The sequence below is a fragment of the Salvelinus alpinus genome, chromosome 14 (assembly GCF_045679555.1).
Source record: "Salvelinus alpinus chromosome 14, SLU_Salpinus.1, whole genome shotgun sequence".
NCBI classification, from domain to species: domain Eukaryota; kingdom Metazoa; phylum Chordata; class Actinopteri; order Salmoniformes; family Salmonidae; genus Salvelinus; species Salvelinus alpinus.
This window is the reverse complement of record NC_092099.1, coordinates 25,002,038-25,015,795: the sequence shown is the minus strand read 5'-3', so window position 1 is coordinate 25,015,795 and position 13,758 is coordinate 25,002,038. Positions and strand designations below refer to the sequence as shown.

The window sequence follows — 13,758 nt, the reverse complement described above, 5'->3', positions numbered from 1 at the left end:
CTACAATTCCATGTATAACACTTGTATCTTTGATCAACGTTTATTATGAGTATTTCTGGAAATTGATGTGGCTCTCTGCAAAATCACCGGATGTTTTTGGAACTACTGAACATAACGCGCCAATGTATACTGAGATTTTTTTATATAAATATGAACTATACCGAACAAAACATACATGTATTGTGTAACAAGAAGTCCTATGAGTGTCATCTGATGAAGATCATCAAAGGTTAGTGATTAATTTTATCTCTATTTCTGCTTTTTGTGACTCCTGTCTTTGGCTGGGAAAATGGCTGTGTTTTTCTGTGACTTGGCGGTGACCTAACATAATCATTTGTGGTGCTTTCGCTGTAAAGCCTTTTTGAAATCACACACTGTGGTTAGATTAACAAAAATATTACCTTTAAAATGGTATAAGATACTTGTATGTTTGAGGAATTTTAATTATGAGATTTCTGTTGTTTGAATTTGGCGCCCTGCACTTTCACTGGCTGTTGTCATATCAATCCCGTTAGTGGGATCTCAGCCATAAGAAGCTAACCAGTTGGCTATTGTAGCTTGTGTGCTCCAGCAAGAAAACCCCAAATTCTCACTCAAACAGAAGGTAGAACTAACAAAGTGTCACGCCCTGATCTGTTTCACCTGTCCTTGTGATTGTCGCCACCTCCTTCAGGTGTCGCTTGTTTCCCCCAGTGTATTTATCCCTGTGTTTCCTGTCTCTCTGTGCCAGTTTGTCTTTTATGTCCAAGTCAACCAGCATATAGTTCCTGTGCGCCTGCCTTTTCTATTAGCTTTTTGCTAGTCCTCCTGGTTTTTACCCTTGCCTGTTTCTGGACTCTGTACCCGCCTGCCTGACCATTCTGTCTGCCTTGACCTCGAGCCTGCCTGCCACTCTGTACCTCCTGGACTCTGAACTGGTTTTGACCTTTTGCCTGTCCACGACCATTCTCTTGCCTACCCCTTTTTGGATCAATAAACATCTATGACTCCAACCATCTGCCTCCTGTGTCTGCATCTGGGTCTCGCCTTGTGCCCTGATACAAAGAGTCACTGACAACAATCAATACGAAACAGGTTGGGTTTTAGGAGGGGTTCTGAAAGACACTCAAGGGGTGTCCACTGAAAGTTAACTAGCAACAACAACTGGGGCTTAAAAGTCACCCACCATGAGCACCAACTACATTTGCCCAAGAAGAGACAAACAAAATAAAATCCACACCAAACTTAAAGACAGGAAGCAAACCAAAATGAAAACAGGAGAGACCAGATAAAGGATTATTTTTTAATTTAAAAAAAAATCAAACCGAGAGAGTCAACTAAAGGTGTTTTCACTCTACATCTCTCAAGCCAACTGGAGCACTGGGCCAGCCACTCTTAAATGTCACCTGGGCCAGCACAGGTGAAACAAAGTAACTTCAATCTCACAACATGATCAATTTAACTGTGTCACCTAGTTGCGGCCCACTATATAACACGTCACCCGCCCTGGGAGAGGGGTGACCTTGACAATTTATTGTTATAAAGGGAGGCTGCCTGGATTTTTAGTTGAACGACCCTTGCTCCCTTCGGTCTCAAAGTAGACTTTGATCTGAAGCCATTCTTGTGATTTCGCTATTCATTGTAAAGTTTATAGGCCTATGTAGCCAAATTGTATCTATGATTGTATGCTATCCATTCATGATTTTTATATGTTCTATTTATATCTGTAAATATAACAATGATATCAAGCCACCCCCGAGTGGCGCAGCGGTCTACGGCACTGCATCTCAGTGCTAGAGGCGTCACTACAGACTCTGATTCGATTCCAGGCTGTATCACAACCTGCCGCGATTGGGAGTCCCATAGGGCGGCTCACAATTGGCCCAGTGTCGTCCGGGTTAGAGTTTGGCCGGGGTAGGCCGTCATTGTAAATAAGAATTTGTTCTTAACTGACTTGCCTCGTTAATTAAAATAAATGAAACACCGGGCCATGATTACAGACACCTGTGTGTTCTTATAAACTAGTGACTCCCAGTGTTTGTCATTATACCCTGATGAAGACAGCTTGTCTGTTGAAACGTTGGTTATTAAATTATTGCATCTGAGCTCCTAGAGTGTGCGGCTCTCCTTTTCCTTTCCAAGTGTTCTACTCCGCTAGCCAACATCTCAGCTAAACAGGTGTGCGTTTCTTTCGCCTCCAGTCTACTGGGTGTCAACATTTAAATACAAGACAGAATAGCCACCTTTTTTTTGGTAAATATACAGTACTAATTCCAGGGTTTATCTTTATTTTCACTATTTTCTACATGGTAGTATAATAGTGAAGACATCAAAACTATGAAATAACACATATAGAATCATGTAGTAACCCAAAAAGTTTTGAACAAATTAAAATATATTTTATATTTTTGTGATTCTTCAAAGTAGCCACCCTTTACCTTGATGACAGCTTTGCACACTCTTGGCATTCTCTCAGTCAGCTTCATGAGGTAGTCCCCTGGAATGCATTTCAATTAACAGTTGTGCCTTGTTAATTTGTGGAATTTCTTTCCTTCTTAATGCGTTTGAGCCAATCAGTTGAGTTGTGACAAGGTAGGGTTGGTATACAGAAGATAGCCCTATTTGGTAAAATACTGTCAGTGATTTATTTAGAATTCAAGGCACACTTGACCAGCATGGTTACCACAGGATTCTGCAGCGATACACCATCCCATCTGGTTTGTACTTAGTGGGACTATCATTAGTTTTTCAATAGGACAATGACCCAACACACCTCCAGGCTGTGTAAGGGCTATTTGACCAAGAAGGAGAGTGATGGAGTGCTGCATCAGATGACCTGGCCTCCACAATCACCCGACCTAAATCCATTTGAGATGGTTTGGGATGAGTTGGAAGGAAAAGCAGGCAACAAGTGCTCAGCATATGTGGGAACTCCTTCAAGACTGTTGGAAAAGCATTCCCTGGAATGAGTAGGTGTGTCCAAACTTTTGACTGGTACTGTATATACGGAAGGAAATTTATCCTCCAGCGAGAGCCAGCATGCTAGCTAGCCAGATACATTTCCGTCAGTAGCTATCCTTCTAAATGCGATGGTCACTGGATAAACTATGATGTGAACATTATTGGCTGAATTAATAGCCAGTTGTTGTTGCCAATTGTGGAATCATATCTAACCCACTGGTTCCTGAAGGCTATGTCCCCATGAGCTCCCGAGTCTAGCTAACGTTAGCTAGCATCGCAAATTATAATTTTTCTAGCTAGCTGAGCTGTTTTATAAGAAAATGGCTGATATGAATCAAACACTGTAGCTAGCTAGCAAGGCCTCCTGGGTGACAATGCCATTGCTAGACCCGGGAGCTTTATTAGGGATAGTTTCCCTGGGATATTTTGCAAATGTATTTGTGGTACAATTCCCATTTAGCATTTCTGGCACAAACCCCATTCAAGTCATGGGACCACTATAAGACATTTTCCCCCATAATCGTCAAAACATCTATACGTGTCTTATTGGAGCTTCACAATCAATTTGAGATAGTTTCGGATTATTTGGACATGATATGCGAATAATGCTAATATCGGTCTCATGACTTGAAAGGCATATATGCCACAAATGCTAAAACGTTAGCAAGTGGAAACAGTGCCAGGTAAACTAACCAAATCATCAATTGCTGTCATACCTTGTCCATAGACTGCTTACAGGGTAAGGAAACCAATGTGTCATTTTGTAATTTGGGTTAACTATCCCTTTAAAGAGGCCTTTTCAAGACAGTTTAGAACTGTGTGTGTGTGTGTGTGTGTGTGTGTGTGTGTGCGCGCGTGCGTGCGTGCGTGCGTGCGTGCGTGCGTGCGTGCGTGCAGACAGACAGACAGACGATAGAGACCCGAGGGATACTTTACAAGTGTCACAAAGGAATTGGTGAAACAGTTTAATGCTCTCATTTTAACAGCTCAAGTTACTGAGGAGAGTTTATGAAAGCACATTTTACAGCAAAGCCTGTACCTATACAGATGTTCCTACTTGAAAGTGTGTGGTTCAATAACATTCATTACATACAAAGACAAAAAAAATGTAAAATTAAATGAGTAAAATTCTGGCAGCATTTTGGCTACTTTTTTCAGCAATTTTCAGTGCATCAGCATCAAGGATATTTAGCAAAATAACATTTAAACAAATGTTTTGAATGTCTCTGTAATGGAGAATAAAATCTATAGGTAGACATGGAAACAGAAGCCAGTGAAAGGTTCACAGTACAATTTAACGCAAAACACTGTCCATTTTAAACAGGCAGTGTACAAGTCCCTTATTTCCAAAAGTACAATAATAATGTGAAGATTCTCTATCTACATGCATTCAGACACTTCCTTTTCGCTCCATTGGTTGTAAATTGAATAAGCCAGTGTTGTGTTTTGGTCCTGTCGTGAAGTCAACCAGGAGCTCTTTTAATAAGAGACGAGATGAACTCACAGAGAATAACTGCAGACATACAATAGAGCAGGAACTTTCTTCATGTTTCTTATAACACTGTTCCTTACTCTAAGCTACTATTCTAGTTTGGCTCAGTCTATAGTCTGATGTACAGAAAATATGCCTACCATCTAGAACCTGGACCTGTATAGAAACAACTTCATGAACAGAGAGGGGTTGGGGGGAGTACAAGATTTGGATAATATATTCCTTTTCAGTTTAAAATCTACACGCATGTGAGCACAGAATTTAATTGTGTTGTTTTTGGATTAAGTTTGCTGTGTGTAAAATCTATCCATGCTTGCATTTTATATAGTGGAGCATTGTGCCATGCACTCAATGACAAAATGTAAAACTTTAAACAAACTTGTAGTGGCAAGTGAAAGATTAACCTTGACCACTGTAACTGTATATGCCTCTCAGTAGACTACCAAGCCTTGCATACACATTATCTTTGCTGTAAAACTAAAACACAGGATACTGGCCCTCTACTTTACACGAACCCTGTCATTTAGATGTATTACCAAATAGAAAAGGGATAACAAAATAACATGAGATAGAATAGTCTTCATACATCAGAGATACAAGCATGTCTCTGTCTGATTTCTGTATATCATCAGTTCCCTGTGCTTGTTGTAGGAGTGGAGTGTGAGAGCAAGTAAGATCTTGATGCTCTGCATACAAAGGTTTTGTTCTTTTTAAATGTACTTGAGTTGAATTTTCTCTTTAAAGTTCCATGAGAGACAGTGGTTAGAACACAGGCCTTATAATAAGAGCTCACATTTTGGTTGAATGCATTCAGTTGTGCAACTGACAAGGTATCCCCTTCCCCTTTCCCTTTCTAAATAAAAACTAAAACAATTTGAAAAGCTGTTCTTAAGTTGTTGTTGTTGTTGTGTGTGTAGTGGTTGTCATGACATAACGGAGTGAGTCTAATCGCAAAAGAGAGTGAACTTCTATCAAACAATCTACCACAGATTACATTAAATCATCAACAGGGATGCAGCACTATATATAGGGGGTAGTTGCTTTTGTGATGTTTTTTTGCTTTTATGTTGTTGTTGATGTTATTTAGTCCATTTTCCCTTCTATTGGCTACGTTAAGAGATGGGCAGCTGGTCTGTCCAATCAGGTCTCTACTTTCCCATAGGTGCCCTCAGGTGGGCGGTACTGTTTTGGAAAGGCCTTCAGCTGGAGGGAGTTGAAGGCGTATTTACGACATCCTACATTCTTCATGGTGTTCTCTCGTCTGCAGCCCTCACTATTGGGAGGAGGAGATGAGAAGAGAGAGGAGGAGAGGGTAAAGTAGAAGAGAGAGGAGGGGAGGGTAAAGTAGAGGAGAGAGAGAAGGAGAGGAGAGAAGGAAAGGGAGAGAGGAGGAGAGAGAAGGAGATGGGAGGGGAGGAGAGGAGAGAAAAGGAGAGGAGAAAAGAAGGGATGATTGGTTAAAAGGTAAAAGGAGATGAGTTAGAGGGTATATGAAAACATTAAGTTATTATAAACATTTACATAATTCTTCCTTTCCTCAAATTTGACATGATAAACGCTACATATTGTCTCGTTTTGTTCAGGCAGTTGTGTGGCCAGCTGACCTGCGCATGCAGTCGAGGGCCTGGGAGAAGACCTGTGGGGCCAGTCCGTGCTCCTGCTGGAGGATGAGACACTGCTCCAGGGTTAGAGACATGGCTGTACGGTCTTTAGCACTCTTACAGCTGGTAAAACGCACTCCGTTCAGACGCCGACAAGCCTGGGGAGGGAGAGACAGGGAGAGAGAGAAAGAAGAGGGGGGCAGAGGAGAAAAGGTGAGGAGAGGAACGTAGAGAGTAGAGGAAGGAATGGGGAAGTATAGAGAGTCAGGCAGACTTCAACTCATTCAGTTAGCGATAGAAGTGTATTGTGGAGAGAGAAAGAGAAGGAGAGAATGTCTCTACCTCCGCTGCCTGCCACAGGATCTCTACGTTCTTGCTTTTCCTGGCGTTGATGTTCTGACTCAGCAGCTTTAGCAGCTCAGGCAGGCTGGTCTGACTACGGATACAAGGGAGGCCTGGAGAGAGGAGAGAGGATTATTATTGCACTGATTGATGTACATTTTAAGAACCAGGTTGTTAACCATTTTATTAGGGGTTGAGGTTAAGATGAGGCTGTGTGACTCACAGTCCTCAGGTAGGACCTCTTTAAACTGGTCATAGTATGAGCTGAGTCGAGCCATATTCTCCATGTTAATCCCCTCCTGGAGAGACGTGTCTCCAAACCTATAGACACATAGATGGACAGACAGATTGGATTTTTCTTCAGGGGGAATTGTACTGCTCATTAAGCAAAGCTACAACACATCAGAATTTCTTAGTCTATAGGGAGTAGACCTAATGTTCTCACAGTCTCCATCACTGGCATCGTTGAGGAATTACCATGGCATTTTTTGCAATAATTTCTAGTCTGTACTGGCAAATCTAATAAACACGATTCGAAAACACACAATAACCAGACGCTCGTGATTATTCGAGGTAACCATCATCACTTATATGGTATTAAAACAAATGTCAGCTGGCTGCCATTGCCATGGTAACACACTTCCTGAATACCCTCTCTCTTCATTGTACTGCTGTTCTCTCCTCCCTCCACCTCTCCTCTTATCCCGTATCTCCTTCAATCCTCTTATAACCTCTCCCACTCTCCTTTCCTTCCCTTTCCTCTCCTTGTCTCTCATCATCTCTCCTCTTCTCTCCTCTCTCGTTTACTCACTTCTCGGCCAGTGTCTGCTGTTCATTGATTCCCACATTGAAGAGAACCGGCTGAACCCTCAGCAGCATTCCATTCTGGATCTCCCTCGGCAACGCATCAAACATCGCTGCTGGTAACGGAACCCTGACGTTGAAGCCGTCCCGGTTCCCGGTGATGACAGGCAACATATCTGGGCCGAAGACCGAGGTTGCCTGGGTAACCTTAAAAGTGACGTTTCGCAGGTCCATCACACCAACACTCATGTCCTCCAACATGGCCAGCTCCTCCCCTTTAAGATTGAAGAGAGTAAGGGGTAAGAGTAGGTTTCAGTTGTCATATTTGAACATATAGAAATAAAATATAGAAAATGAGTAGGTTTCAAATCAAAATATTTGTGTGTGTATTCTAAAACATAAACACAAGAATACACACACACACAAACACACTCACACACACACACTCTGTCACGGCCGATGCTGGAAGAAGCGGACCAAGGCGCAGCGTGGTGAGCGTACATTACTTTTATTTAGGAATGACGCCAACAAAAACAATAAACAATACAAAACCGACCGTGAAGCTTACAGGGCATTAGTGCCACAAACAAAGTTAACTACCCACACTGAAAGGAGGGAAAAAGGGCTACCTAAGTATGGTTCCCAATCAGAGACAACGATAGACAGCTGTCCCTGATTGAGAACCATACCCGGCCAAAACATATAAACACAAAATCATAGAAAACAAAACATAGAATGCCCACCCCAAATCACACCCTTACCAAACCAAATAGAGACATAAAAAGGCTCTCTAAGGTCAGGGCGTGACACACACAGTCAGCAGGTTACCGTAGGTGCTGAGCAGGCCCTCATACTGGACTAGCAGGCCGATGATGTGGAGCTGCCTGAGGAAGCCATCGTCATGGAGACAGTTCCTCAGCTTGATGATGAAACCACAGATCAGAGCTGACAGCTACAGAAGGGGAAACACCATTACAACTATTCATCATCTATATAATCACCATTACAACTATTCATCATCTATATAATCACCAATACAACTATTCATCATCTATATAATCACCAATACTGTAACGGAATTCCTCCTCCTCTTCATACGAAAAGGAGGAGTGGTGATTCGACCAAGACGCAGCGTTGTAACTTGACATTATATTTATTAAACAAAACCGAAAAAACAGGAAGAACACTTGAATAGATACAAAACAACAAACGACGTAGACTGACCTGAACGTAAGAACTTACATGAAACACGAAGAACGCACGAACAGGAAAAAACAGACTACACAAAAACCGAACGAACAAACAAACCGAAAACAGTCCCGTGTGGCACAACATACACAGACACAGGAGACAACCACCCACAACAATCAATGTGAAAACACCTACCTTAATATGGCTCTCAATCAGAGGAAATGAAAACCACCTGCCTCTAATTGAGAGCCATATCAGGTCACCCTTAAACCAACATAGAAACACAAAACAGACTGCCCACCCAAACTCACGTCCTGACCAACTAACACATACAAAACGAACAGAAAACAGGTCAGGAACGTGACATAACCCCCCCCTTAAGGTGCGAACTCCGGACGCACCAGCACAAAGTCTAGGGGAGGGTCTGGGTGGGCATCTGACCACGGTGGTGGCTCAGGCTCTGGGCGAGGTCCCCACCCCACCATAGTCAATCCCAGCTTACGTCTCCCCCTCCGACTGACCACCCTCCTATTACACCCACTTAATTTACAGGATAACATGAAAATAAGGGGCAGCACCGGGACAAGGGGCAGCACCGGGATAAGGTAGCTCAGGACAGAGAGGTAGCTCAGGATAGAGAGGTAGCTCAGGATAGAGGGGCAACTCCGGGCTGAAGGGCAGCTCCGGACAGAGAGACAGCTCTGGACTGAGGGGCAGTTCAGGATTAATGGCAGCTCTGGGCTGAGGGGCAGCTCATGGCTGGCTGACGGCTCTGGACGCTCATGGCTGGCTGACGGCTCTGGACGCTCATGGCTGGCTGACGGCTCTCGACGCTCATGGCTGGCTGACGGCTCTCGACGCTCATGGCTGGCTGACGGCTCTCGACGCTCATGGCTGGCTGACGGCTCTCGACGCTCATGGCTGGCTGACGGCTCTCGACGCTCATGGCTGGCTGACGGCTCTCGACGCTCATGGCTGGCTGACGGCTCTCGACGCTCATGGCTGGCTGACGGCTCTGGACGCTCATGGCTGGCTGACGGCTCTGGACGCTCATGGCTGGCTGACGGCTCTCGACGCTCATGGCTGGCTGACGGCTCTCGACGCTCATGGCTGGCTGACGGCTCTCGACGCTCATGGCTGGCTGACGGCTCTCGACGCTCATGGCTGGCTGACGGCTCTCGACGCTCATGGCTCGCTGGCGGCTCTGGACGCTCATGGCTCGCTGGCGGCTCTGGACGCTCATGGCTCGCTGGCGGCTCTGGACGCTCATGTCTGGTTGGCGGCTCTGGCAGATCCGGTCTGGTTGGCGGCTCTGGCAGATCCGGTCTGGTTGGCGGCTCTGGCAGATCCGGTCTGGTTGGCGGCTCTGGCAGATCCGGTCTGGTTGGCGGCTCTGGCAGATCCGGTCTGGTTGGCGGCTCTGGCAGATCCGGTCTGGTTGGCGGCTCTGGCAGATCCGGTCTGGTTGGCGGCTCTGGCAGATCCGGTCTGGTTGGCGGCTCTGGCAGATCCGGTCTGGTTGGCGGCTCTAGCAGATCCTGTCTGGTTGGCGGCTCTGGCAGATCCTGTCTGGTGAATGGCTCTAGCGGCTCCTGACTGACTAACGGCTCTGACGGCTCGGGACAGACGGATGGCTCAGACGGCTCGGGGCAGACGGATGGCTCAGATGGCGCTGGGGAGACGGATGGCTCAGATGGCGCTGGGGAGACGGATGGCTCAGATGGCGCTGGGGAGACGGATGGCTCAGATGGCGCTGGGGAGACGGATGGCTCAGATGGCGCTGGGGAGACGGATGGCTCAGATGGCGCTGGGGAGACGGATGGCTCAGATGGCGCTGGGGAGACGGATGGCTCAGATGGCGCTGGGGAGACGGATGGCTCAGATGGCGCTGGGGAGACGGATGACTCAGATGGCACTGGGCAGACGGATGGCTCTGGCCGGATTTGGCGCACTGTAGGCCTGGTGCGTGGTGCCGGAACTGGAGGCACCGGGCTGAGGGCACGCACATCAGGACGAGTACGGGGAGAAGGAACAGTGTGTACAGGGCTCTGGAGACGCACAGGTGGCTTAGTGCGTGGTGCCGGAACTGGAGGCACTGGGCTGGAGACACGCACCATAGGGAGAGTGCGTGGAGGAGGAACAGGGCTCTGGAAACGCACTGGAAGCCTGGTGCGTGGAGTAGGCACTGGTGGTACTGGACTGGGGCGGGGAGGTGGCGCCGGAAATACCGGACCGTGCAGGCGTACTGGCTCCCTTGAGCACTGAGCCTGCCCAACCTTACCTGGTTGAATGCTCCCCGTCGCCCGACCAGTGCGGGGAGGTGGAATAACCCGCACCGGGCTATGTAGGCGAACCGGGGACACCATGCGTAAGGCTGGTGCCATGTAAGCCGGCCCAAGGAGATGCACTGGTGGCCAGATATGTAGAGCCGGCTTCATGGCACTTGGCTCAATGCTCAATCTAGCCCTACCAGTGCGGGGAGGTGGAATAACCCGCACCGGGCTATGCACACGTACAGGAGACACCGTGCGCTCTACTGCGTAACACGGTGTCTGCCCGTACTCCCGCTCTCCACGGTTAGCCTGGGAAGTGGGCGCAGGTCTCCTACCTGCCCTTGGCCCACTACCTCTTAGCCTCCCCCCAAGAAATGTTTGGGTAGTACTCACGGGCTTTTCGGGCTTCCGTGCTAGACGCGTCCCCTCATAACGCCGGTTCCTCTCTCCGGTTTCCTCCGCTCTCCGAGCTGCCTCCAGCTGTTCCCATGGGAGGCGATCCTTACCAGCCAGAATCTCCTCCCATGTGTAGCAACCCTTGCCGTCCAAAATATCCTCCCATGTCCATTCCTCCTTCTTGCGCTGTCCCTTCCTCCCGTTACACCGCTGCTTGATCTTTTGTTGGTGGGTGGTTCTGTAACGGAATTCCTCCTCCTCTTCATACGAAAAGGAGGAGTGGTGATTCGACCAAGACGCAGCGTTGTAACTTGACATTATATTTATTAAACAAAACCGAAAAAACAGGAAGAACACTTGAATAGATACAAAACAACAAACGACGTAGACTGACCTGAACGTAAGAACTTACATGAAACACGAAGAACGCACGAACAGGAAAAAACAGACTACACAAAAACCGAACAAACAAACAAACCGAAAACAGTCCCGTGTGGCGCAACATACACAGACACAGGAGACAACCACCCACAACAATCAATGTGAAAACACCTACCTTAATATGGCTCTCAATCAGAGGAAATGAAAACCACCTGCCTCTAATTGAGAGCCATATCAGGTCACCCTTAAACCAACATAGAAACACAAAACAGACTGCCCACCCAAACTCACGTCCTGACCAACTAACACATACAAAACTAACAGAAAACAGGTCAGGAACGTGACAAATACAACTATTCATCATCTATATAATCACCATTAAAACTATTCATCATCTATATAATCACCAATACAACTATTCATCATCTATATAATCACCAATACAACTATACAAATAATAATAATGTCCGATGTAGAACATCAATCATACTAATATAATTGTGTGTTCGCGTGCACACGTATCTGTGTACGTATGTGTGTGAACGCATCTTTGTGTGCATCTGTGTGTGTGTGTGTATATATATATATATATATATGTGTGTGTGTGTGTGTGTGTGTGTGTGTGTGTGTGTGTGTGTGTGTGTGTGTAAACCCACCGTCTGGCAGAAGACCACATCTCTCCTGTACTGTAGCGTGAGGCTCATGGCGATGGTGGGAGCACTGTCCTGCATTAGGAGGAACACCATGGACTTCTTAGCCTTGTCACTCATCAGAGACACACACTCTGACAGGGTAGTCAGGAGAGGGTACAATGCCTCACTCCATTCACCTGGTAGAGAAAGGGGAGAGGTTATACAGTATATCTATACACACACACACACACACACACACACACACACACACACACACACACACACACACACACACACACACACACACACACACACACATTATTGTTCTTACCTGGGGAGGGCTTTTCCTTTTGTACATCTGGGCTGCTGTCTAGAAAAGAACATATTTATTTTAAAGACAGAGTGGTGTGTGCATTTGTGAGTGCATGTCTGCTAGTCAAAGAATAATACAGAACAATATTACAATATGGAGGAGTCAAACGACATGAACCTACAGTGCTGTTGTCTTTCATGGTTTGACTGACATGTGATGGTCAGATAAGGGAATGATGACAATGAGGATGATGATGATGATGATGGAGGAAGAGAAGAAGAAGGAGATGAAGATGACGATTCTGGGTGTATCCAGAAGGCTTCTCTGTTTCCATGGATACCTCAAGGAATTCACACACATTCCCTTTTATCCCCTGACCCACTCAACCAATCAACCAATTAAATAATACATTAATCAACCACTCAACCAGTCAACCAATTAAATAATACATTAATCAACCACTCAACCAGTCAACCAATTAAATAATACATTAATCAACCACTCAACCAGTCAACCAATTAAACAATACATTAATCAACCAATCAACCAACTAAACAATACATTAATCAACCAATCAACCAGTCAACCAATTAAACAATACATTAATCAACCACTCAACCAGTCAACCAATTAAACAATACATTAATCAACCAATCAACCAGTCAACCAATTAAACAATACATTAATCAACCAATCAACCAACCAACCAATCAACCAACTAAACAATACATTAATCAACCAATCAACCAATGAAACAATTCATTAATCAACCAATCAACCAGTCAATCAATTAAACAATACATTCATAAACCAATCAACCAATCAATCAATCAATCAACCAACTAAACAATACATTAATCAACCAATCAACCAATGAAACAATACATTAATCAACCAATCAACCAGTCAATCAATTAAACAATACATTCATAAACCAATCAACCAATCAATCAATCAACCAACTAAACAATACATTAATCAACCAATCAACCAATTAAACAATACATTAATCAACCAGTCAATCAATTAAACAATACATTAATCAACCAATCAACCAGTCAATCAATTAAACAACACATTAATAAACCAATTAACCAATCAATCAGTTTACCTATTTTACTTTAACAGCTGCCTAATTTCAGTCAGGTAATTTGACTGTATGAAGTGTGCGTGTGTGTTTACCTTTCTTAGTAGTGGCATTGGTCTGCTGCTGAGAGTTCAGGAACACATCCTCACTGCTGCTGTCACTCTGCATACTATCTTTGGCCAGCAGTCTGTCCACCCTCTGGATCACACAGTCCAGACTCTTATCCACATTCAACCATACCTTCTCCTGAAGGGGGGTTGAGAGTGACAGAAAGCAGGAGGTATGAAAGATTAAACATGAAATAAA

General features: G+C 45.2%; 1 protein-coding gene across 5 annotated transcripts in view; it reads right to left on the bottom strand.

Moving 5' to 3' along the window:
* Positions 1–3,892: 3,892 nt before the first annotated feature.
* Positions 3,893–13,758, bottom strand: part of LOC139538636 (inositol polyphosphate-4-phosphatase type I A-like) — a 58,505-nt gene continuing 48,639 nt past the window's right edge. For 4 of the 5 annotated variants that reach the window (XM_071340908.1, XM_071340910.1, XM_071340909.1 and 1 more), the window contains 10 exons: positions 13,548–13,698; positions 12,547–12,705; positions 12,384–12,422; positions 12,077–12,249; positions 8,008–8,131; positions 7,187–7,454; positions 6,599–6,696; positions 6,376–6,488; positions 6,037–6,191; positions 3,893–5,705 (listed from right to left, as the gene is read on the bottom strand). In XM_071340908.1, coding sequence (XP_071197009.1) covers positions 5,573–5,705; positions 6,037–6,191; positions 6,376–6,488; positions 6,599–6,696; positions 7,187–7,454; positions 8,008–8,131; positions 12,077–12,249; positions 12,384–12,422; positions 12,547–12,705; positions 13,548–13,698 — 1,413 coding nt within the window. In that variant the 3' untranslated portion in view covers positions 3,893–5,572. The remainder of the gene's footprint in view (positions 5,706–6,036; positions 6,192–6,375; positions 6,489–6,598; positions 6,697–7,186; positions 7,455–8,007; positions 8,132–12,076; positions 12,250–12,383; positions 12,423–12,546; positions 12,706–13,547; positions 13,699–13,758) is intronic. The other variant, XM_071340912.1, reaches the window with a different exon arrangement.